This window comes from Mandrillus leucophaeus, unplaced genomic scaffold (assembly GCF_000951045.1).
Source record: "Mandrillus leucophaeus isolate KB7577 unplaced genomic scaffold, Mleu.le_1.0 Scaffold307, whole genome shotgun sequence".
Lineage (NCBI taxonomy): Eukaryota > Metazoa > Chordata > Mammalia > Primates > Cercopithecidae > Mandrillus > Mandrillus leucophaeus.
Window position 1 is genome coordinate 523,774 of NW_012103221.1, and position 25,139 is coordinate 548,912.

A 25,139-nucleotide genomic window follows, 5' to 3' on the forward strand; every position below is an offset into this window, starting at 1 on the left:
CTCCTGAGTAGCTGGGATTACAGGCATGCGCCACCGTGTCCGACTAATTTTTGTATTTTTAGTAGTGACGGGGTTTCACCATGTTGGCCAGGCTAGTCTCGAACTCCTGACCTCAAATGATCCGCCCTCCTCAGCCTCCCAAAGTACTGGGATTACAGGCATGAGCCACCACGCCTGGCCTATTAGTACATTTTTAACAAAGAGCAGCAGGTAAAGAAATGTGGCTTGCCAAGTTCCAGTCCTAATGTCATGAGAATATAGAACGGAGTGTTTGGAACCGAAAGAAAATAACAACTGGTCCAATTCATACTTACTTTATACAAAATTTTGTTCCTTCTATAGGAAATTTTGTTTTTATGCTTCCAATTAATAGTAGTCCTAAACGTAGTTTTACTCACTTGCTTTTTCTTTTCTACATCATATGAGATAATGATCTAGGTAATTTTTAATTTTTTAAAAAGGAGACGGTCTCGCTCTGTCGCCTAGGCTGGAGTGCAGTGGTGCAATCCTAGCTCACTGCAGCCTTGAATTCTTGTGCCTAGGTGATCCTCTTGCCTTACTTTCCTGAGTAGCTGGGATTACAGGAATCCACCACTGCACTCAGCTAATTTTTAAAATTTTTTGTAGAGATGGGGTCTTGTTTTGTTGCCCAGGCTAGCCTTTAACTCCTGGCTTCAAGCAATCCTCCTGCCTTGGCCTCCCAAAGTTGTAATTTTAAATACATCCAACCAACAAATATTTGAGTATCCATGAAGAGTACTACATTAGGCCTGGAGATACTTATTAATACAATATTGTCTATTACATGTGGACAGTGTGTTAAGCATGAGGATGAAAAGATAGAAAATGCCTTCTGCCATGATAGGTTTGGGGAAAAAGCAAGACTATTGAAAAAACTCCACTATTTTTCTAGTAATAAGCTTAGATTGAAAACTCCTAACACTAGCATAAACTTCTGTGGCATTTAGTGGTTTTGAAATAGAAATGATTCCTTATCTGCTAAAAAGTAACACCTCCAGTGAAAACCTATTATTTAATGAAAATGTTCTAATTTCATCCAATGGCATAACACTGTTAACAATATTATCTGCAACTTATTTAATATTAGTAGCGAGCCTTAAAACTGAATTATCTACAAAGCGTGAACTTTTAAGATTTTAAATATATGGTATGTGTTCAATGTAGGTAATGTTTACAAATATATACTGAAATAGACTGATTCATTATCACAAGGTGAGTTTCTATGTTCTATTTAAATGAGATTTATGCTTTATCTTTCTAGCCTTACTGCCTTCCTCTGGTTAGAAAATATATATATATAAAAATTCTTTAGGCAAGCTGGGAAACATCCAAGTTTGCTTTCTTTTCTTTTTTTTTTTTGAGATGGAGTCTCGCTCTGTTGCCCAGGCTGAAGTGCAGTGGCGCCATCTGCTCACTGCAAGCTCTGCCTCCTGGGTTCACACCATTCTCCTGCCTCAGTTTCCGGAGTAGCTGGGACTACAGGCACCTGCCACCACGCCTGGCTAATTTTTTGTATTTTTAGTAGAAACGGGGTTTCACTGTGTTATCAAGGACGGTCTCGATCTCCTGACCTAGTGATCCACCCGCCTCGGCCTCCCAAAGTGCTGGGATTACAGGTGTCAGCCACTGTGCCTGGCTGCAAGTTTGTTTCCTGAGTAGACACTAAATATTAGCTAGAAACAGAGTCTGAGTCACTTTCATTTGGGTATATATTTATTTAGAATGCATACTAACAGCATGATGATAAACTATCATTCACAAACCTGTACCAAGAAGCACATAATCTTTAAAATGTGTTGTTTTTCACAAGTAATTTAAGTGAGCATTACTATTATTTGGTACTTGAGTCAAAGACGACATTTAGATTCTTCAGCTTTGAAGCACTTAGTAACATCCTTGTCTAGTCAGGCAGAGGAAAGAAATTCAAAAGCAGTTTCTTTTTCTTCTGTCAGTTCCTTTGCAGTAAGATCCATCTTCTCACGTGAGAAATCATTAATAGGGAGACCTTCAACAAATTTCCAGGTCTTATTCTGTTTGAAAATAATGCAAATAAGAGATTTAAAGTGGAACTGATCTTTTAATAAGCAACAACCTAGTTTGAACTTATATTTAGAGGTGTATCTGTTTTAAAGTCTGATTCTAAAGAAGTAAATCAAAATCCAGATTTTAATTAATAGACAATTCTAATAAAAACTCAACACTTGAATTTTAATGTATGTATTTATTTTTTATTTATTTATTTTTTTGAGACGGAGTCTGGCTCTGTCGCCCAGGCTGGAGTGCAGTGGCCGGATCTCAGCTCACTGCAAGCTCCGCCTCCCGGGTTCACGCCATTCTCCCGCCTCAGCCTCCCGAGTAGCTGGGACTACAGGTGCCCGCCACCTCGCCCGGCTAGTTTTTTGTAGTAGTTTTTAGTAGAGACGGGGTTTCAACGTGTTAGCCAGGATGGTCTCGATCTCCTGACGTCGTGATCCGCCCATCTCGGCCTCCCAAAGTGCTGGGATTACAGGCTTGAGCCACCACGCCCGGCCAACACTTGAATTTTAAACCTCTTGAATCTAAAAAAAAAAAAATCTTTAAAATGATTGACTTTAGCACGTTTATAATAAACAGCAACAACACTGAAAATCATTGCTTCATTTAGAAATATACTATTTGTAGGTCTCTAATACTAGAGGCATAATAACATACTGTGTTTAGTAGGAAAAGCTGAATTTTCCTTTCCAGATTAATTTCAATCACAAAAACTTTTAATGACCTGAAGTTGAAATACATATAGTTTTAAAGCTGAGAAAAATGTCTATTTTAGTAAAGGAACAATTTTCTAGATGAAGTTATACCATTCTGTTTTATTTTTGGGGGCACAGGGTCCTGCTCTGTTGCCGAGGATGTGGGACCACAGGTGTGTGCCACCATGACCGGCTAATTATTTTATTTTTGCAGAGATGGGGGTCTCAGTATGTTGCCTGGGCTGGTCTTGAACTCCTGGGCTCAAGCAATCTTGCCACCTTGGCCTTCCAAAGTGTTGGGATTATAGGCGTGAGCCACTGTGCCTGGCCAATAATACCATTCTTAAGGGAAACATATAACTACTTTCTCAAAGAAGGGAAATAGCTCCAAAATACCTTACCTTGATTACAACAGGGAATGAGTAGAGCAGATCATCAGGAACACCATAGGAGTTGCCATCAGAGATAACACCCATGGACACAAACTCTCCCTGAAAATAACAATGTTTCACATACTCATGGTGATTAGTTTACACAACTGACACATGAACTAATAAAATTAAACCAGGTGACCCTTTCTTACTATGTTCATAACATCATTACTGTGTAAGGAACTATCATCAGCACCAGGTACTTCCACGACAAGATAACTTTCATGGATATTATTTCATTTCATGCTTCCATATCATATGTGAAGTAGGCCAGGGAAACCTAATCCTCATTTCCTAATCCTCACAGATGAGGAAGCTGTGGCCTAGAAGAAAAAATTTCACCCCTACTATGTATCAGGCATTGTGCTACGTGTTTTCCATATGCAATCTCCTTTAACCCTCACAACCCTGTGTATAATAGTAATGTCATGTAAAAGATGACAAAACAGCTCAGAAAGGTCAAGGCTAAGAAACTCCAAAGTTTACTTAGTTAATAGGCAGCTGAGCTGAGAAATGAACCTAACCTGATTATAACCTAAAGGCTATATTCTTTTTATAGTATATCATCAGGCAACAAAAATAAAACAGAGTGACCTGTGCAAATCACTAAATCCTTACCTCTGGGGTTCCAAACCAGATGTCCCTGACGTGGTCACAGATGGCTTTTGCAGCAGACATTGCACTGGATAGTTTTCGAGCCTTGATGACAGCAGCACCACGCTGCTGCACAGTCTGGGAAAGGGGCAGGCGAAAGCAGCAGTGTTACTTGGTCATGATAGCAACATTTTCATTGATTCCAAGTCGAACTTGGGGTGAAAGGCTATGACCAGAGTTTAATGTGTCCCCTCCAAAATCATGCAACAACCTGATGTTAGCCTTACCAATCCTTCTGGAAAAAGAAAACTGTATCTTCCCATACAAAGTTTATTATGTGTCAAAGACATGGATCTTGGTATAAGTCGCAACTGCTGTGCTACAGATCATATCAGATCAGACTGGATCATGACTGGCTTACTAAGATCCCGAAAGTATGCAGTCATCAGGGCAACTGTGAAAGACCTGCCCTCCTTGAAGGTTTCCTGTCCTAAGAGTCTCTCAAGAGTTCTTTATGCTCAGCGTTAAGAAGGCTCACAGATTTTTCTTACCGTGACAAATTCTCCCTTGAGCCAGCTGTCATCTTTCAGAGCTTCGTAAACACCAACTTCCTTTCCTTGCAATTTCACCTTGGCATGGTTGACATCTGGATACTGAGTCGAGGAATGGTTTCCCCAGATAATGACATTCTTTACATCATTAGCAGTCACACCAAGTTTAAGAGCAATCTAGTTAAATTGAAAACAAATACATTACTGAGGCAAATGCTTTTTATTTCCAATTGGGACCTGTTTTGACAAACGCCCTTAAATAAAAAGCTTCTGAAATTTCAAGAGAACACAAGAGTTGTATTGACTTGTAAAAAAGGTAAATTTATTGCTTGGCAATTTCCCACAACAGCTTAACAGTGGTAACAACCGTGGACTTGAAGCTTATGGAGTACAATGTTTAAGGGTATGAAGCATCCCATAGTTTGTGGTTATTAGTATAGTAGGTGTATCAAACATAAAACATTAATCAAGTTACTATTATTTATTAATCAATTTACTGTTTCTTAAATATGTAAATGTGATCTTTTGTTTCACTGTTAATGTTTACCTGGAGATGTCTTCTCAGTGCTTCTGAGTAATCAGGTATTTAGGCACTTTAGGTAAAATTTTTATTACATACCATATACAAATTAATTTTCAACCCTAAATATGAAATTTTAGAGTTGGATAGGACTCAAATTACCAAGATATGACTGTCCTCATTTTATATATCAGGAAACTGAAGGAAAGAGATTTTATGTGTATGTGTGTGTGTGTGTGTGTATACACACATATATACACACTAAAATTCTAACATATGTAACAATCTCTAGCTATAACTCCAGAAAGCACTTTAGGGTCCTGCAATGCCTTGCAATCACATATAGCATAATAGCCACAAAAAAAGGTTAAAAAGTTATGTCTTGAGCTGGGCATGGTGGCTCACGCCTATAATCCCAGCACTTTGGGAGGCCAAGGCGGGCAGATCACCTAAGGTTGGCAGTTCGAGACCAGCCTGACCAACGTGGAGAAACCCCATCTCTACTAAAAATACAAAGTTAGCCGGGCTTCGTGGTGCATGTCTGTAATCCCAGCTAATCGGGAGGCTGAGGCAGGAAAATCGCTTGAACCTGGGAGGCGGAGGTTGTGATAAGCCGAGATTGCACAACTGCACTCCAGCCTGGGCGACAGAGTGAGACTGTCTCAAAAAAAAAAAAAAAAAAAAAAAAGACATGTCTTGGTAGATTTAAATAAAATCAGCCTGTTTGTTATTTGTCTGATAAGTTTATGTGCAGAAAATAAATTGTGATCAGGTGTATGTATAATTTGTTCCTAACTAGACAACAGAATTTATGATGAACCAGAAGGGAATGTGGAAAAATATTTTAAGAAGCTGATCTGTTTTGGTGACATTGTGGGCAATTCTTCCTTCCTCTGTGTCCCAGTAAGAATGGGAGAGAAAATTAGTTGTGCCAGAGTCTGTAGCTTTAGCACATAAATAAAGCATTTGAGTATTTAGCATGTAATAAAAGGAATACACTTTGATATTTTAAGGAAAATTTTAAAACAAGGGTAATAACAACTCTAAACTGAAACAACTCAAATGTCCTTCAAGAATGGTTAAATATGCCAGACACGGTGGCTCACACCTATAATCCCAGCACTTTGGGAGGCCGAGGTGGGAGGATCATGAGGTCAAGAGATTGAGACCATCATGGTCAACATGGTGAAGCCCCGTCTCTACTAAAAATACAAAAATTAGCCCAGCTACTCAGGAGGCTGAGGCAGGAGAATCTCTTGAACCTGGGAGGCAGAGATTGCAGTGAGCCGAGATCGTGCCATTGCACTCCAGCCTGGGCAAAAGGGTGAGACTCCATCTCAAAAAAAAAAAAAAAAAAAAAAAAGAATAGTTAAATAAACTGTATTACGTCTTACATATGCAATGGAATAAATAAAAGGGGTAAGTGGAAAAACAGGAACAACCAACAACCTGGATGGATCTTAAAGGCATTAAACTAAGTGAAAAAGAGACAGTTTCAAAAGGTTCCTTACTGCATGATTCCATTTTTGTAAATTTTCAAAATGACAAAATTATAGAGGTGGAGTGCAGATAAATGATGTCAGGGACAGAGGGAGGTGTGACCATAAGGGAGAGTATGCAGGAGTTCTTTTGTGAGTGATGAAGAAATTCTGTACCTTGACTATGGGGGCAGTTATAGGAATCTACACTTGTAATCAAATGTCATAGAATCACTCATAAAGACACAGAAAAAAATAAATGAATATAAAACTGGTGAAACTTCAGTAAGTCTAGTTAATAGTATTGTGTGTAGTTCATCAACTTCTTGGTTTTCATAATACTCTGTAGTTATGTAAGATACCATCAATGGGTGATAGGTACAAGGGACTTCTCTGTACTATTTTTTTTGCGACTTCTGAGTCTAAAATTATTTCAAAATAAAAAGTAAAAAAAAAAAAAAAAACCCAACCAACCAACCAAAAAGGATAAAGATGAAAAAAAGGCCATTATCTAAAATGTCTGCAATGACTTGACTGGTCTTCACACTAATTTATTCAGTTAAGTAAGAAGTAAACTGTCTTTACTTTCACTCTCACTCTTAAACTAGTTGAGACTGCTTTCTGAAATCCTAAAATAGTTAAAAGTTTACTTAAAAATTTCTGTTTGTGATATTGTAAATCACTTTTGACCGATCGAATCCCTGCAAGTCTTGCAAGTATTAGGACTATTATCTACAATATTTGCATTAGTCTCCACAAATTAGTTGACGGTTGGTTTCTGGGGTCCTCAGCTATTGATCTGCTTAGCCTGTGGGGTAGGGTAGAGTGGCACGCTGTCCAATGAGTACCATTTTTTATGGGTGCCATGACCTGAAAGAACTGGGAAAAAAACTGCTCTTACTTACATTTATACTTAAATTTAGCTGGTATGGTATAGAAAAAGATAAATTTATACCTTGAACAATTAACTCAAGATATATGTATCACCAGGAAGTTAGAGCCTGTAACTTCCCTGAATGTCAGCTTCAATGCTCCCAAGTACAGTGAAGACAAAATGCCTCTAGGCCTCTATGCCCTCGGTCTCCCTGGGCTCCCCTGCCTTCCTTTGTTCTTGTTGCCCTCCTCCTCTTGCTCCTTTGATCTCTTGAGCTAATCCAGTTCTGTCTGGACAGCAAAGGCCAGGTACTTTGCACCCAGCAGATATAATTTCTTAATATGATTCATGTCACAATTAGTCTAAATTTATACGTACCCGGAATAACAGTTCTTTACTCCCCTAGACACTCATGTCTGTCATAGAGGTCTGTTAAAAGTTTTTGATTAATTCTCCAGCCCTAGTAATTTTCTTACCAGCTAACTGGTATCATTGTCAAATTACCTTATCTGGTATCACTGTCAAATTACCTTGTCAGCAGATGTAAATATAGCACTGGTTTGCAAATACACAGGGAAGTTCTGCAGGTGTTAAACAGTCCCTAAGTAGCTAAGGCCTCTGAATTTCAAGACAAAATATCTAGCAACCATTCCTGTAAGAAAAACTTACCTTTGGGTTTGTTATTTTTCTCACTGGATAAACTACTTCTTTTAGAGGAAGAAAGTGCTTCTTCAATGACTCCTTAAAAGCTCTCACTATGCCAGATTGACATGCTGAAACAGTGCCAAGCCAAGGTCCCAGGAGTAATAAAGAACATGTCCCAAAGTGAAGGTTAAAGTCTGAGGAGAGCACTGTCTTTCCTCTTTGCTCATTCAGACTTTAGCCCTGCAGTGAAAACTGTTTCAGGCACTAGGACAAAGTATCTCTTAGCAGTACCTTTGGAGGCAGAATTTTCCAAAGCCTGTCTCCACCAAAGCCTCAGGTGAAACAACAAAAAGTGGTTGCTAGTGTCATTGTGTTACCTTTTTCTTGTTGCAGGAACTAAATAAGTCACTGTCTGGCAATCCAGAGTTTACAACTGTAAGGCGTATAATATCTCTTCCTTTACAACTGTCCCACAGTACTCAAACTGCCTACCTCCAGTCATTCAAACAAACTCCTATTTGTTCTCATCTACCATCAGACCCAGCCCATAGCCTAAAGCCTCTCAGGGAATATCTGCACTTTAAGCTAAAAATTTAAGGGTTGTTATCCAACAACCCTTTACGTTAGGAATGTTTAGGCTGTATGCTTCTTAGAAAGAAGAAATCAACTAATAATAATAGCAGCCAACTTTTCTTGCATTTACTATGTGCAGGCACCATGCTAAGGGCTTAAAATGGATCTTATTTAATCCTCATAAGAACTCTCTGAGGTAGATATAATTATTACATTTTAATCATTGAATGTACTTTCTCAAAATCACAGAGCTAGTAAGTGGACTAAGGTCAGTTGATACCGTTAAGTAAGACCATACATAAGGGTTTTGAGTCAGGCAAATCAAGTGGCTCCATAATTTATAAGCTGTATGACTCTGAGCAGGTTCTCTGACTTCCCTGGGCCTCAGGTTTCTTACCTAAAGCAGGGATAATATAAGATACCTCATATGGTTACTATAAAAATTAAATGGAAAATTACATGTATAGCATTCAATTTACAGTAGATGCTTAACAAATGTATATTCTTTTCTCTTTCATAGGCATTCCAGTGCTGAAGGATTATTAATTCTTAGGTTAGGGCAGCAGTACTTCAACTTAGACCTCATAGCATCTTCTGGTTAACAATTTTTTTTGAAACTAAAGTTATCTTTCTCTAGAAGAAAAAGCACTGAACTCATAGACCTATCTAGCAGTGATGACCTACAGACAGGAAGGGATGGCCAGAAAAGCATTAGGGCAACGGACAGAGGTTCTGTCCAGGAACGGGCACCAGGACCAGTTAGATCTGAAAAAGCCTAGGAAACTAGCTCAGATCAGTTGCTTGGCTTCTAATTTTTTGAAAAGCTATTGTTAATTCCTTGGTCACTGGCTCCTTGGCATACTTATCTATGGCTCCAAGGGTAAAGAAAATTAGCAACAGAGTTTAGCTCCTAAGCAGTGAAAGTAGCAAATTTTACAGATACACACAGAATATTAAAAAGACATAAACTGAAAATTAAATATAAAATTACAAAATCTGAATTTGATTGCTTAGCTGCAGGTAAAACAGAAACAGAACCACACAATCATGCAAAGCTCAAGTCTTTGTTTATATAATCTCCTATGTATCTGAAAAAATTAAAACTAAATTATGTACCATCATGTATACTAATTTTTAACCACTGTAACAAAAGAACATTAGTAACTGCATTTCATTATAGTTAGCAATTGAAATATAGTTAAAGACAAAATCAAGTAGGAAGTAAAGCCTCTGGTCCTTTACGAGAATACATTTAAAGACTTCCTAACAAATTAATAATAATTTACTTTTAATTTAATAAAAGTAACAGGTTCCTACTAAACAAAAACAAGAAAAAAGCACAAACTCAGATTCAGTTATTTTAAAAGTGAGAGAAAAATGTTTTAAAGTTGAACAATCACAAGATTTAAAAGACATTTTTCTTACTTGAGCTTTAGCTCGGTTGTGATCCAAACGAGTCAAGCAACTGAAGTTCTCCTTGGGGATGGATGGAGCTGACTTGGACGCAGTCAGGCAGTTGGTATTGGCTGGGTTACCCACAACAATAACCTAGGAGGAATGGAAGGCACTGAAGACTTACAGACTATATACTTACTAACCATGTTAAAATTTGACTGAAAATGTCTAACAGGTAGCCGTACAGGGGAGGCTTGGGAAACATCAAATACAATATAGCATAGGAAAATACATTTTAAGTTATAAAAATCTTTAATAAAATGGTAATAAAATTTTTGAAATAATATCAGATTTATAGAAAAGTTACAACCATATCACAGAGACTGACTCCCTTATATCTTTAGTCTTTGTTTTTTTTTTTTTTTTTGGTACCTCTTTTGACAAGCTGCAGACAAGATACTTCATTGTCTCTAAGTACTGCAGTGCTGGCAAATATTTCTGACAAACAAGGACGCTTTGCAGAGGTGGAATTACTGTGCAAGGAATACTTTACCTCCAAACAGCCTGCAATTTAGCAGTCTGAACAACCTTGTAATCTTTTACTGGTACTTGTGGATTTCTATTCAACTCATTTATATTATTTTCTGTGATGACAGAAAGTAAGTTAACTATTTAAAATGAAGTCCACAGAAAGCAAAAAATGCAGACATCTATGAAATGTTACTGATAGAACATTATAATGGGCAACTTAAAAAATTTTATAAAAATTTTCTTTCACTTTTTTTTTTTTTTTAAAAATAGGAAAGTATACGGAAATCAGTTAAACCTTTAAACGGCAAGCCTATTTGCTGTGTGACAATTAAGTTCTAGTTAATTGATAGTTCACTAATAAAAGAAAGTTTGGCTGGGTGTTGTGACTCACACCTGTAATCCCAGCACTTTGGGAGGCAAAGGCAGGTGGATCACCTGAGGACAGGAGTTTGAGACCAGCCTGGCCAACATGGTGAAACCCCATCTCTACTAAAAATACAAAAATTAGCCAGGTGTGGTGGCGTGCGCCTGTAGTCCCAGCTACTCAGGAGGCTGAGACAGGAGAAATGCTTGAACTGGGAGGTGGAGGTTGCAGTGAGCCAAGATTGCACCACTGCACTCCAGCCTGGGTGACAGAGCAAGACTCCGTCTCAAAAAAATAAAAATAAATAAATAAAAAAGGCTTATTGTATTATTAAGACATAGTTAGAATTTAAATAGTTTTAACACAAAGAGACAGAACGGTAAGTCATACTGACTCAATTCTTCAAGAAACAAGCATATTAAAATTCCTCTGCATTAAGAAAATCTGAGCGAACATTCAGAAACCACTATATTCTACTCCTGAGAATAAACTTACCTTACAGCTAGCTATCTCTTTTCACAATCACACACAAATTTAAATGTCTAAATAAATATTCCCACTCAGCAAAAATGCACCAGAAGGTCCTGTGCCTTCTCTATAGGTTTAAGAACTAATATTAAATTTTCACGTTATACTAATAGGAAAAATATTTTTGAACACTCTGAATATAGATTTCTACACTGTAACAAAAAACCCAGAAAGGGAGAGCTTATCAAGCAAAACTCTATAGCCATATTTACTGATGATTGCACAGAACTAGAAAAAAGGACAAATAATTTAAGGTTTTGCTTAAATGCTAAAAGCGTACGTTTCAAATGCTAATAATGAAAAATCCCTAAAATACAGTGTTGGTCACCTTAACTGACTTCTTGGCGTATTTGTCTAAGGCTGCACCCTGGGATTTGAAGATTTTCACATTTGCTTTCAGTAAATCTTTTCTCTCCATGCCTTCTCTTCTTGGCATGGAGCCCACGAGAATGGCCACATCCAGGTCTTTGAAGGCAACCTCTTCTTTATCTGTTGCGATGACATCTGTGGACATGGCAATAAATATGCAGAGCTACTTAAACACCAAAGTTTTGAAGTTTTCTTTTTCATATTGAATCTACCCATAAATTCTTTCACTTGTTGCAAGTGTTTATATATCACACTGATATGCATTTCAGAAGCCTAAGAAAAGAAAGATAATATATTAATTTAACAATCATAACATCAGAAATGTCAATAGATTTATTTTGCTTTTCCTATTTCAGTAATTATCTTAAATGTCAAAAACTCCATAGCTTTTATCTTTTATAATCATATATGATGCAAGGTATAATGATGACTTTTGAAGCAATACTTGTTATTCACACTAATTACCACACAACACAAAAGAGCAACTAATTCACCTAACCTTTAAATTACAATTACTTTAAGGTCTAAGACACCAATCACAAATTTAAAAATAATAAATGTTTATTGAGGAGTTTTGTGCCAGGGATAATGCTAAGAGATTTATATTATTATCAAATTTAATCTTCACATTTTATAGATGGAGACACTGAGATTTAAAGAGATTAACTCGCCACCATCAAAAGATAACGGAGTTGTAATTCCAGCCTAGGTTGGTCCAGAGTTCAACCACTATGCTCCAGTGTTAGTACAATAAGCAAACATCACTTGCTTTTTGACTGAAGAACATACGTCATCACACTTCTTTGTTGATTGTATTAAAAAAGCTATGACCAACATTCAGCATTTTCACTGGAAAATTGGCTAGTTGCATAATAGTCAAGTCTGCCATAAGTCTGAAAATGGGCATAGACAGGAACACCAGTTGGAGGAAAAAAAAATTATCTTCCTTAAAAAAAAAACCACGTCCTTATTTGCTGAACTTTCCCTTCCCTCTCCTATTCACATCTGGCAGAGGACAAACAAGTGCAATCTGGGCCCTTTGGAGAAAGCACAGGGAACTCAGCAAAGAAAGGAATACAAATGGGAAAAAGCAGCAAAGCTGATTTGGAAAGAGCTGTGGGTAAGAAAAGGGAACCAACAGAATAGTGTGGGCAGCCACGTATTCTTCTACAGAACTTTGCAACCAAAAGACTTAGATGGCAGATTATCCCTTCTAGAAAATGTTTATTCAACAGATGAAAAATTTTAAGGAAAGTTTTTCTGGGAAGGTATATATTATTTTGCTTTGTGCAAACTTCTAGGAGAGTTTCATTAATTAATCCTTACCAAAAGAAAGACTATGATGAAGATATAGCTGAAGAAAAATATTCAAATTAATTTAGAATATTTTAATAAACTTTTCAATCAAATTTAAGGCTTCCTTATTATGTTCGTGTTATAGTTCAATGATCTGCAAAGGCCCTTAGCTGAGCTCTTCTGGGTTTTTTCAAACTATAGAGCATATGGTAAGGACAATTTATACTATGTCTCAACCTGATGATTGGTAGATGGGATGGAGACCATATAAGGACCAACCAACTTCCAGAGCAATGTATAGCTATGAAGGACATCCTTCAAAACTGAGACAAGTTTTCCATTACAGGATGCTACTATTACCATTTAAGTAGACTCCATAACAACACAACATAGACAATTCCTACGTTGTCTATAATATGTGTGTGTAGACAATGTCAGGTGTATAACCCTTGTGCAAAATATTACACTTAACTGGTATAATAAATTATATACACACACACATTGGGGGAAAAAATGATAGTCCTTTACCTGACATTGTTTCTCATTTTTTACCCTTCTTTATCCTTGGTATACATAAGTAGTTAATAAGTATGGTAGTTCCAAATAAAAAAATCCTCTTATGAATAATTTCTAATTAAGAGCCTTTAACAAAAACCTAAAATCTGTGTATTATTATTTTTTTTTCTAGACGGATTCTCACTCTGTTTCCCAGGCTGGAGTGCAGTGGCACAATCTCGGCTCACTGCAAGCTCCGCCTCCCGGGTTCACGCCATTCTCCTGCCTCAGTCTCCCCAGCAGCTGGGACTACAGGTGCCTGCCACCATGCCCGGCTAATTTTTTTGTATTTTTAGTAGAGACGGGGTTGCACCGTGTTAGCCAGGATGGTCTCGATCTCCTGACCTCGTGATCCACCTGCCTCGGCCTCCCAAAGTGTTGGGATTACAGGCGTAAGCCACCGCGCTCGGCCCTAAAAACCTGTATTTTGTAAGAAATCAAATACTATAAAATTCCTTCTCTACTCCCCAACTCACCTTTCAGGAGGGGAAGGGCACAGTCTTGCAGTTCCATTAGGACACCGTCCAGGACACCCATCATGGGGGTGATATCCAACAGCACAAGAATTATAGGCTACCAAAAAGCAAGGACAGCATCTGTTAGTGTAGGCTATTTCACTTAGACACAAGAAAGTCTTTTCACATACTTTTTATGTGGTATGTACATGCATGTAATTCCCATTAATTAGTCATGATCATTATTTCAGGAGGTCAGGTATCTAGCACTATGCCACTTTCAGAAAGAAGGATGCTATAAAACCAGCATTGGTTTGCTAACAAACACAGTGAGAGGAAGCACCACTACTCAGTTTTTTAAGAGTACATGAAAAAAAACATTAAACTGAGTGACATGCCATAGTTTGCTCTTATTGTTAATAGCTGTATGTTTGATTTCAGTTCATGAAAGAATAATTCAGTATCCATGGGTCAAGAAACTGAATAAATGAATACCTTAGAAAATGATTTTAGTGTACATTAATCAGGCTTGCTGAAAGTCAGAGTGCCTGCTTCAACTGGGAAGCAGATTTCCTGACTCTTTTGGTTCTAAAGGCCATTTATTAACAAGGGAGTGCTTATTGAGTAACTCTCTCCCACATGACTGTAAGTCACTATCATTAGTGATCTCTCCCATTGACTGACACCTGCTGGTTGCACCAAGTCAACTAAGTACAATATATGGAAGAGTTCTCATTTCCAAAGTGTTTTCAGTGCCTGGAGGCATACATACAAATTTACTTGCTTCCAATTATAGCTGTGTGCCTATTACATTTACTGAGATTACACATTCCTTCATTGTTTTACAATTTGTGTACAAATACAGAATTTTACTAATCATATTCTTACTCTAATAACTTAAGATTTATAGACACCTGTTCCTACCTGATCTTTACCAAAGACGGATCCATTTCCAATACTATACAGCAGTGAATATGCAATTTGACCAGCTGCTCCAGTCACAAGGACTCTGATTGGTTCAGACTGTAATGAAAAAGACCCATTAACATCTTTAAGTACTACTGTACCTTAAAAATATCCAGAATTTTTATCTCTAGTAAGAAATCCACATACTTTAAAAGTGAATGTAAAATTTTAAAGTCCTTTTGCATCTGGCTTAGTAGAAAATGAATGTGCTGCATATTTATGTGGTGTTATTTAACTCTCACCATATAGGGAGCTAAAAGTGTTATTCTGGATTTACTTACATAATCTTATCCACCTTTTTTGGGGTATTTTACCACTAAAATAGGCTGAACAATGTTGATGTGTTCAGTATGTGGTGATCCAAACCCTGGCAGCCACTAGAGCCACACAAATCCTTATTATGCAAAGCCCCCACTCCCATCTGCTCAACAGAATCTTCATACCAAGAAAAGGAGTAAAAGAGGCTAAAACTTTCCATTTACATTGAGCCAATATATTTAAATAAGACAATTAATTGGCAGGGCGTGGTGGCTCATGCCTGTAATCCCAGCACTTTGGGAGGCTGAGGCGGGTGGATCACGAGGTCAGGAGTTCAAGACCAGCCTGGCCAACATGGTGAACATCTCTACTAAAAATACAAAAATTAGCCAGGCATGGTGGCGCGTGCCTGTAATCCCAGCTACTTGGGAGGCTGAGGCTGGAGAATCGCTTGAACCCAGGAGGTGGAGGTTGCAGTGAGCTGAGACTGTGCCACTGCACTCCAGCCTGGCAACAGAGCAAGACTCTGTCTCAAAAAAAAAAAAGGACAATTAATTGCTATTCAACTTTATTGTCTTGAGGAGGAAAAACAAGATTTTTTATTTCAGGAGAAACAACAGTAACATGTAGTGACAGACAGCTGACAACCTGATTCCAAGGGAAAATTATTTTTAAAAGCAAGGAGGGAAGACATACAAACAGAAATTTCAACAGATCCTGAACAAACTACAGACATAGAAACAAAGATAACTGATATTCAAGGTGATGACTCTGAGTAAAAAAAGACTAAGCTGAATTTTAAAAAACAGAAATATTTCTATTAAGAACAAAACAATGTTTAGAAACATAATGGGTAAGTTTAATTAGACAGAAAAATTCAATTATGGTGAACCATTCCTTTCCCCGACAATGCTGGGTAAATGTACTTTCACTGTCACCTTTACCCCTACCGGCATGGAGAAATGGTCCACTGATGTGACTGAGCCTAGAAGTATTTGGTTTCTTTTTAAGATCCTTCCTCCAGATGAAACAAGGATGGATAGCCTCGAAGGCTTCTTTTAAGCTTCTAACTCTAAGCTCTGAGGTCAGCAGAACTCAGCAATTTGGTACTCACTCACAGAAGTCAAAGAAAAAAAAAAATTCAAAAAAGAAGTGTCAGGCCAGGCATGGTGGCTCATGCCTGTAATCCCAGCACTCTGGGAGGCCGAGGCAGGCGGATTACCTGAGGTTGGGAGTTTGAGACCAGCCTGATCAACATGGAGAAACTCCGTCTCTACTAAAAATACAAATTAGCTGGGTGTGGTGGCAGGCGCCTCCCAGCTCTTTGGGAGGCTGAGGCAGGTGAATGGCTTGAACCCGGGAGGCAGAGGTTGCAGTGAGCCAAGATAGTGCCATTACATTCCAGCCTGGGCAACAAGAGCGAAACTCCATCTCAAAATAAATAAATAAATAAATAAATAAATAAATAAATAAATGTCAACTGGTGTAGAGAAATGAATTTGATCATAGCCAGCTATATACTATACAATATTTGTTTCCCAATTTATTGCTATTTATAGAAAAATCTTTAATGGCCTACACATGTTTCATTCTGTCATTTTCCCTTCTTTCCTTGAAGTCAAGTAGAGTAGGTGAGGAAAAGGGAATACAGGAAGAAATTATTACTCCCTTTTCCTTTAGAATGCAAGATCCTTAAGAACACGGACTTTGTCTATTTTATTTACTGCTGTATCTCAATTGCCTAGAAAAACACCTGGCCTGTAGTTGGAACTCTGATATTTGCTTGAAGGAATAGCTGGATCCTATAAAAGTACCAAAAAGATGGAAATGTAAAAGAACTGTTTGGGAACATATGTAGTATGCTTTAACATTTTTTAAAAGGTATTTTATTTATTTAAGATATTTCAGGCTGAGTGCAGTGGCTCACGCCTATGATCCCGGCACACTGCGCCGGGGGCCGGGGTGACTGGATCACTTGAGCCCAGGAGTTCGAGACCAGCTTGGGCAAAACGGTGAGACCTTGTCTCTTAAAAAAACAATTTAGCTGGGTATGGTGGCACATGCTGTAGTTCCAGCCACTCAGGAGGCTGAGGCAGGAGAATCACTTGAGCCTTGGAAGTTAAGGCTACAGTGAGCCATTACTGTGTCAGTGCACTTCAGCCTTGGTGACAGAGTGAGATCCTGACTCAAACAAAAACTCATTCATATGTACCATGAAAACAAAAGGTATTTTATTCATATATAGTATGTATTGAGAAGGCTAGAAACTCAGTGACCACAATAGTTTCAACTATAGTTAACAAAATTATTTATGTCATTAGTACTAATGATATTACCTTATAAATCCACTGATGAGCTGTTGTCTCATTTAATTCATTCATTAAACAAAACAGCATTAAGTTCCTATCATGTAGTTGGTACTATTTTAGGCCAGGGAATCCATTGGTGAATTACGTGAAGGAAACAAAAGGATACACCAATTTTCTAAAACAGGGGGCTACAGAGGCAGTAGAGAGTAGTAATTAAAGAGATGGACTCTGGAGCCAGACTTTCTAGGTTCAAGTCCTGGCTCCACAACTCATTAACTGCGTGCTCTAGGACAAGTTACTTAACCTCTCTGCATTATTTCCCCATAGTAAAATGGAGATAATAATAGCAATTACCTAATGAACAGAGTAGTTTTAAGTATTTACAATTATCATCACAGAATTTTCCTCTAAAGACTCTAATAGCCTGTGGTTTTCTATTTGCATTTCTGTTGCTCTGTATTAGACCATGAAGCCCCCTTAAGAACAGTCTGCCTTTGATACGGATTTGCATTTCCATATAGTGTTCAACCAGTATTTGTTGAATGAAGGAAGGTTAGGGTATAAAGTACGAACACATACTACTTCAATGTACAGCAAAGTAGGATAAGAAAAGGGGGGCTGGAGAGATGGAAGATCGCTATCTGTAAAGTTTAACCTCCCATAAGGTCATCTATATGGTTAGAAAAATGCAGTCAATTTTAGTAGCTACTTAAAAACATGTTCACAGTATCACAGTCCTTAATGAAGGGGTTGTGGCCACCTAATGAACAGTTAATTCCACCTCAGCAGTTTTCTTCTGTATTTCTGGAGAAATTACTTTCACAGGTAGGTAATTCCATCTTATTAATGGCAGTCTGAGGCTTAGTTAGTGTTTGAATGTTTGAAGATGAAACAGAGAAAGAAAACTCCACGTATGGTTCTTTCTGCTCCTCTGCAACATTGCAGTTGAAAAGCAGGAGGGTGGGAGAGTCCTGCTGACTTTCACAATGTTACAGTGTGAACATAGGTTACTATTCTTTGCTCAGATATCTGGGCAGTCTGCCAAGATCCAAAGAAGGAATGTCTTTGCTCTTAGCAGGGCACCAATGACTTTCCTGCAGATGCAGGCTCTGTGCTAACTTCTCAGCTGTAAAGATTGAATTTAAGTATCTCTGTTATTCCACAGACAGATCCACATATTCCTTTTTCACTTTCAAATTTATATATATTTCTAAATTACATGCATTTCTATAACACAAAAAACTAAGCGGTACCATTTAGATTCCTTCATACAGTTTATTTACTGTCACTCCCTATAGACAACAAGCAAAGAATCCTCCCCTTTGAATGAGCTTACAAAAGAAGGCTCTTTTCTAACTCTGTCCATTCACACACTCCCCTGAGGGGGACAGGGAAATTGAGTCATGTGTGAGTTTGCTGTCAGTTCCAGCAAACTGCCAGACAAATTCTTCCTTATGTTCTGTCTCTGTGTTATCTGGCACCCCAGTGACCTTCCAGCGGTGGGGCCTTACTAGGGAAAACCAGCTAAGAATCTGGGGCCCAAAATCTCTCTGTGACCTTAAGAAAATTATCTGACCTCCCCAGACTACATTATAAGAGTAGATAATATATTCTCCAAATCCCCTTTTAATTCTAGAATTCCAATATTTTGAATTGCAAGGAATAAAGCTATCAAGTAATCTATATGCTGATAACATAGTTGAGTTTGTATATGCAGTATGAACTGGTAACTTCATCCAGAATCTCAGTTAGTAAAAATTAAGTTTTCAGGGAGTTGAGTACACCGTCTCTCCCCCGCTGCAAGACCTCACTGCGGTGGTCCCTATAAAAATAAAAATTCAGAAAGGCTTGATAAGTGTAAGACACAATATAGAAAAATGGCAAGAGTGTGAGACTCTTGGGACAAATCACATTCTCTCTGGGTCTCGATAAACTCAATTTTAAGATGTGAGGTGGGGAGATTCGTCAAGGTGACCTTTAAAAGATCCCATTCAGTTCGAAAAGCAAAAAGTCCAAGGTTCTCACATAATAAGTACCTTTGCTTTCTAGCTAAGATTATTAGGACAGAAACCACTGAAACCCTAATTTAAATGACTAATTATGTGACAAAATATATAGGAAACTTAGGTTTAACACCTACTGGAAATTAGTAGCTGTCTCCACTGGCCCCGTTACACAGGCAGAGAGAGTAATGCCCTTGCCTTGAAAACGTTGTCTTTTCAGGTTCTGGGAAATTTCCAATTTATTCAAACATTTCTCCACATTCTCCAGCCATTTTAGTATTTTGGACACAAAGTAGGAAAAACAGTCTCAACTACAATTACAAGCAATTGTATTGATAGTAGGAAGCGATTTCTTTGAGTTTGATGACAAATGTCACCTTCAAACAGTACGCAGAATATTCCTACGTCAGAGTTCCTTCACCAACCTCCCCCCCCCCCCCCCCCCCCCCCCCCCCCCGCCTCTTTCTGCAGAGACAAGCGATGGAGATCTAGGTTATCCAGGTCTTCCATGACAAAATGGTTACTCTGTTACATTTAAAAGAGGTGCTTCTGGAATTCATTACATACAGTTCAACAAAGACTATCCGCAGTAGTTATTGGCTAGTGATGCCGTCACTTCAACATGTCCTGGCATTACAAAACAGGTCAATGAACGGGTTCCAAATAACATTTTGAGAAATCAGACATGGCGGAAACACGTTTCCTGCAAACGCAGATCGTAATCTGGACCACCAGGTAAATACTACCTTTCCAGCTTTTAGCTTTCAAGGGCCCTGTGACAAAAGCTCTTATAAACACTGTGGGCTAATGAGGAGAAAAAGGGGTTAGCACGCAACCTTTCCCTCCCATCGCAAACCTTATTATCCTTATCAAACAAACCCCGTAACATCCTTTGGAAAATAGCTGCAGCGTCGTATTCTGTCCTCCCGCCATGCAGCAGGATTAAGATCGCGCCTCTCCCAGGACAACTACTTCCCCAGAGTCCTCCTAAGAGCGCCCTATGCCCCGCAAGGTGGACATCAATCCCTTCCCAATTACTGGGTCACTGCGACAATCCCAAGAAGATGAGTCCGAGCTTGTCAAAGGGCGCGAAGGACGGCGCCTTGCACAGCTGCCTCCCAAAAGTCCCTAAAGTGCAAGAAACCCCACAAAAGGGCGCGAGGGCCAGAGGTGGGCAGGAACCCGGGGCCCACACTCACCATGGCTGAAAACTGCGGGGACAATTTCAATAACTGCAAAATGAGCCTCAGAGAGTCAGGTCACCTCTACCGCGGAACTGACTCGGAGAGGGCAAGCGGTGTTAGCGAGAAAACGCTCCGCTCTGGACGCGGCGCTCTCTGGGAACTGTAGTTTACGCTGCCCTGCTTCTGGCGCAATCTCCAAAGTGTTTCCTTCAAGTGTTGAACTACACTTCCCGATCCGAGGGGTTCTTCTCACTGCCTTCTCACTGCGCTCTGCTCCGATTGCAAAGTAGTCCCGGAGGATGAGCCGCTGTGATTGGAGGACGACGACAGGCGGATGATTTGGGGTCAGGAGGAAAGGACCTGCCTGATGGCGCCCGGCAATTGGCGGGAGAGATTTTGTTTGTAACTCTAGGGAGGAGAGAATGACCCCTTAGCGACATCACCCCCCACGCGCGTGACTGAGACTTCGTCCTCCCGTGAGGGTAAACGTGGGAGGTAAAGAGACCTTCCGCTGCGTAAAGCTGGCTCGACCCGGAAACAAAATCATTTAAAAAACGATTCACACTCTGGAAGGGCGGGGGAATTGATGAGTTGGGACGACCGGACAGCTTCTCAGGTTGCTAAGCGACGATGCGGGAGCGCGCGCACACCCCGGACTCTTTGTAACACCTGAGGGAACTGTGGTGGCGGCGGCGGCCTGGAGACCCAAGAGACCAAGTGAGCTTGTCCCTCCCTCTCGGGTCCAAGGACCTAGTCCAGGAACCTTCTGCCCGGGTAGTGTCTGGTGATGAGGCGAGAGTTTTGCCGGGACGGCTACTCCGAAGCGGCCAGGTGTCGCGCTTCTTCCCCCTCCCGAGGCAGGTGAGCCCTGGCCCGAGGGCAAGGGGTTTTCTTTTAACCTTAAGAGTCCGGACTGCGGTGGTGCGCCGTCCCACTTTGCTTTTATTCACTGGGCGGATGCCTGCTAGTTCGCGGGTGCCTTTACTGAACGGAGTATGAGGGGCGTGGGAATGCAACTATTCTGCAGGGGGTGGTGCCCTGGAGTAGGTGCACTCCAGATCTCAAATGGAGCTCTTCCAGAATTACATCAAAAATATTTATTGAGCATCTGCTTTGTAGGAGGTGAGCCTCTCCCTTCCAGGACGTCACAGTATACGGATCTAATTTTCTCTAAGCCCTCCGTGAATGTTGAGTTTTGCTCATTCTCTTTTGGAAGAAACAGGATGCGCCTTATACCATCTTGAGTCTTAAAGTTATGCCAAACCGGCATTTCTGAGGAAAGACTGGCAGCTGAATGGGAGACGCTGGTTGTTTAGTCAGTCAGTCTGAGCTGGTAAAACAACTTAAGAGGTTCTCTTTAAAATTAATGCTGCCAAGAGAATTGCTGTGCTCTTTAAAAGCTTGTTTCATGTGGATATTAAAAGGAAGATATGATGCTCGGGAGTACCATACACAGCATATACGTAATGAAAATGAATAAAACATCTCGATTAGATAACATTGTTAGAACTTCCGTTTTTTCTCTGTCACTGATAAATGAATGCCAAGTAATATCTTTCAATTTTTCTCTATTTCAGTTTGAGGATTTGCTATTTTTGGAAAGGAATGTAATGCTTTACTTTTAGCATTTATTAATGCACCTGAATGACTCTCCTTGTATCGTTTATTCATTTGGCTCTCAGCCAACATACTTTCCTGGTTTTCCTCTTTTATTACTGGTTCTCAGTCCTTCCGAGTTTTAAAATTTTTTTTAGTTGTGATCTCTTAACATTGGGGTGGCTGTATTCTCTGTCTATACTCAATCCCTCAGTGAGCTGATTCATGCGTTGCATCACTTCAAATGTTACTTTTATGTCAAAAACTCTCTAATTTATGTGTCTAGTCCTGAATTAGTAGATGTACATTATTCTCAAGCCTAGGTTCTCCGAGTTTTTACTCTCAGCAGTTACGAAAAATTTCTCCCATTTTCCTCCTAAATGAATTATTCCACTAGCTGCTAACAGAAAGATTTTTCCATGTTGTTGTCCTTAAAACTCTCATGATTTTACCTAATGTAAATGACGAGTTAATGGGTGCAGCACACCAACATGTCAGGTATACATATGTAACAAACTTGCACGTTGTGCATATGTACCTTAGAACTTAAAGTATAATAAAACAAACAATCTCATGATTTTTGTCCTTGATTTACAGTGAATTTTACAAGGGAGAGTTTTTATAACCAGAATTCTCACTGCAGTCCTATTCCCATACTCCAACAAGGCCACAAACATGTAAGCCCCCGTATTCTCATCCAGTCCAGACATACAGAATTGAAGTCACCTGTATGGTAGCTCCTGGGCCTTGTTCTGTTTATAGCTAGTTGACCTTGTAAATCAGGTTAAGGAGCATATTAGCACTGATTATAAGTTACCTTTCTCAGGTAATATAATACACTGCAAGAGAAGATGTTTGGTCAGGTGGATATGTCAGCACATTTCCAATTATGCTAATAAGATTGTCTCTGTTCTCTTCCTTTTGAACTGTCTTTGGTAATAGCTAATGTCAAGTAGCACAATATGTCATTGCACGTTCATTGTGAATTTGAATCTCCAGGTGGTTTGTGAATGTGTTGCAGACTTTCATATTTTGTTAAGGCCACAAACAGTGCATTAAACTGTTGTGCTATATTTGGAGATATACTTAACATTTTTTTTTTTGCCCAGCCTCTCATTATTTAGTAAGGTAATATTTAATTCAAATTGTAGAAAATGTTTGAAATACTATTCTAACAACATCCAGCAAAGATATTAAAGGAGCATTAAGTTAAAATCCCTGAAATAGAATGTTGGCTCTTGATACCCAAGGCACTTTGGAACTCACAAGATCTTATGCTTTTTTATAGTATAAAATTATTTAACCTCAGCTAGGTGTGGTGGCTCACACTTGTAATCTCAGCACTTTGAGAGGCTAAGGCCAGAGGATTGCTTGAGTCCAAGACTTTGAGACCAGCCTGGGCAATATACTGAGACCTTGTCTCTACAAAACATTTTTAAAAAATTAGCTGAGTATAGTGTCGTGCACCTGTAGTCCCAGCTCCTCAAGAGGCTGAGGTGGGAGGGTTGCTTGAGCCCAGGAAACAGAGGTTCACTGGCACCACTTGCACCCCAGCCTGGGTGACAAGGTGAGATCCTGTCTCAAAAAAAAAAAAAAAAAAAATTATGTAACCTCATATTAATTTTGTCTCTAGCATATTTAAAATTGTTATAGGTCTAGTTAAAACTCATTCATTTTAATGTTTTCTTTAATGAAGTTCTATTACACTTTTAAGCTATTTTGTAACAATTTTGTTATAATCTGGTTCCTTTTTGTTAAAAGTAACAATGTAATATTTACAGAGTACTATAATGTGAAGATGCCTTTACACTGCTGTAGGTCTCAGTAGTTACATTTTTAGAAATATGTGCTTTACCATAGGATCATGTAATTAATAAACAGCCATGTTAGATAATAAAGTGTGATTGAAAATAGGATTATTTATAAAGCAAGATTAAGACTTGTGAAATAAATCAGAGACCAAATTATTACAAATATTTTTTAAAGGAAAGATTGCAGAGCTAAATAGTTGACCTTAGCTGGAAAAAAAAAAGTTGGCTTTTTACCCTTTTTAAAATTTAAGTGTAATGCTAGGTATCTTGGAAATTATTTGGTTGGCTTAAATGACATGCAGGACATTTTCCAAAGTATTCTCAAGTAATTTCTAAAAGGAATATGTAATATTTAAAAAATAATTATTACATTCACTTCAGTGAATCTTAAACGTAGTAATTCCAAATTTAGTTATGGCAAAAATAAAAGTGCTTGTAATTTAATGTAAAACTGTAGTCACAATGAGAACCACTTTATTACTATGTCTTATAATTTTATACATACACAATTTGTACATGTTTTAAACTATAACATTTGACTAGAATTTTCAGGAATGGTGAAATACAGGATATTTTAATAGAATAAAAGTTTTAATCATGATCATTATGTAGTCAAGTTGCTTCAAGTGGTCAAGTGGTAGAATTGAGTGGAATAATTTCCTAGGACCTCCTCTTTTAACTTTAGGTAAAACAAGATAAAACATCAGGATTCTGTTTGATAGTTACATGTTTCCAGAAGTATGAGCTACCTAACCTTGAGTTTTTTTCAAGTGGAAGGAGCAGAATTTATTGGTCTTAACTTTACTACCTAGCTGTGTAACCTTGAACAAGTTTCCTGGTCTCTATAAGCCTTCATTTATTAATAAAATAAGGCTAATAACACAGAGTGATCATTATATCTGGCAATATAATGTAGCAATTCCATTCCTTTACATACCCACTTAAATCAAGAGAGGTACAAGACATTCATAAGCGCTGTTTCTAAGAGCACAGCTCTAGAAATTACCCATGTGGCCATCAATAGGAAAATGTAAAAATCTATTGAAAATGAATAGAACATAGCTACACACCAACATGGATGAGCATCAAAAATACAATGTTGA

General features: G+C 38.6%; 2 protein-coding genes across 5 annotated transcripts in view; one reads left to right on the top strand and one right to left on the bottom strand.

Annotated features, from left to right (window-relative positions):
• Positions 1–1,716: 1,716 nt before the first annotated feature.
• Positions 1,717–21,083, bottom strand: MDH1 (malate dehydrogenase 1, NAD (soluble)). Of its 4 annotated transcripts, XM_011987300.1 has the most exons (10): positions 20,645–20,694; positions 16,084–16,246; positions 14,834–14,932; positions 13,931–14,027; positions 11,563–11,738; positions 9,842–9,964; positions 4,327–4,503; positions 3,800–3,913; positions 3,152–3,241; positions 1,717–2,051 (listed from the first exon to the last, which is right to left on the bottom strand). In XM_011987300.1, the coding sequence occupies exons 2-10, from the start codon at positions 16,087–16,089 to the stop codon at positions 1,926–1,928; spliced, it is 1,008 nt and encodes a 335-aa protein (XP_011842690.1). In that variant the 5' UTR covers positions 16,090–16,246; positions 20,645–20,694; the 3' UTR covers positions 1,717–1,925. The 4 variants fall into 4 exon arrangements, with proteins under 4 accessions (XP_011842690.1, XP_011842691.1, XP_011842689.1 ...); XM_011987301.1 differs by lacking the exon at positions 16,084–16,246 and having other exon boundaries at positions 20,645–21,083; XM_011987299.1 differs by lacking the exons at positions 16,084–16,246; positions 20,645–20,694 and adding an exon at positions 20,302–20,543.
• The window catches only part of WDPCP (WD repeat containing planar cell polarity effector), a 500,366-nt gene continuing 496,188 nt past the window's right edge, over positions 20,962–25,139 (top strand). Inside the window, exon 1 of the mRNA XM_011987298.1 lies at positions 20,962–21,490. The gene's annotated coding sequence lies outside the window, so the exon portion shown is untranslated. The remainder of the gene's footprint in view (positions 21,491–25,139) is intronic.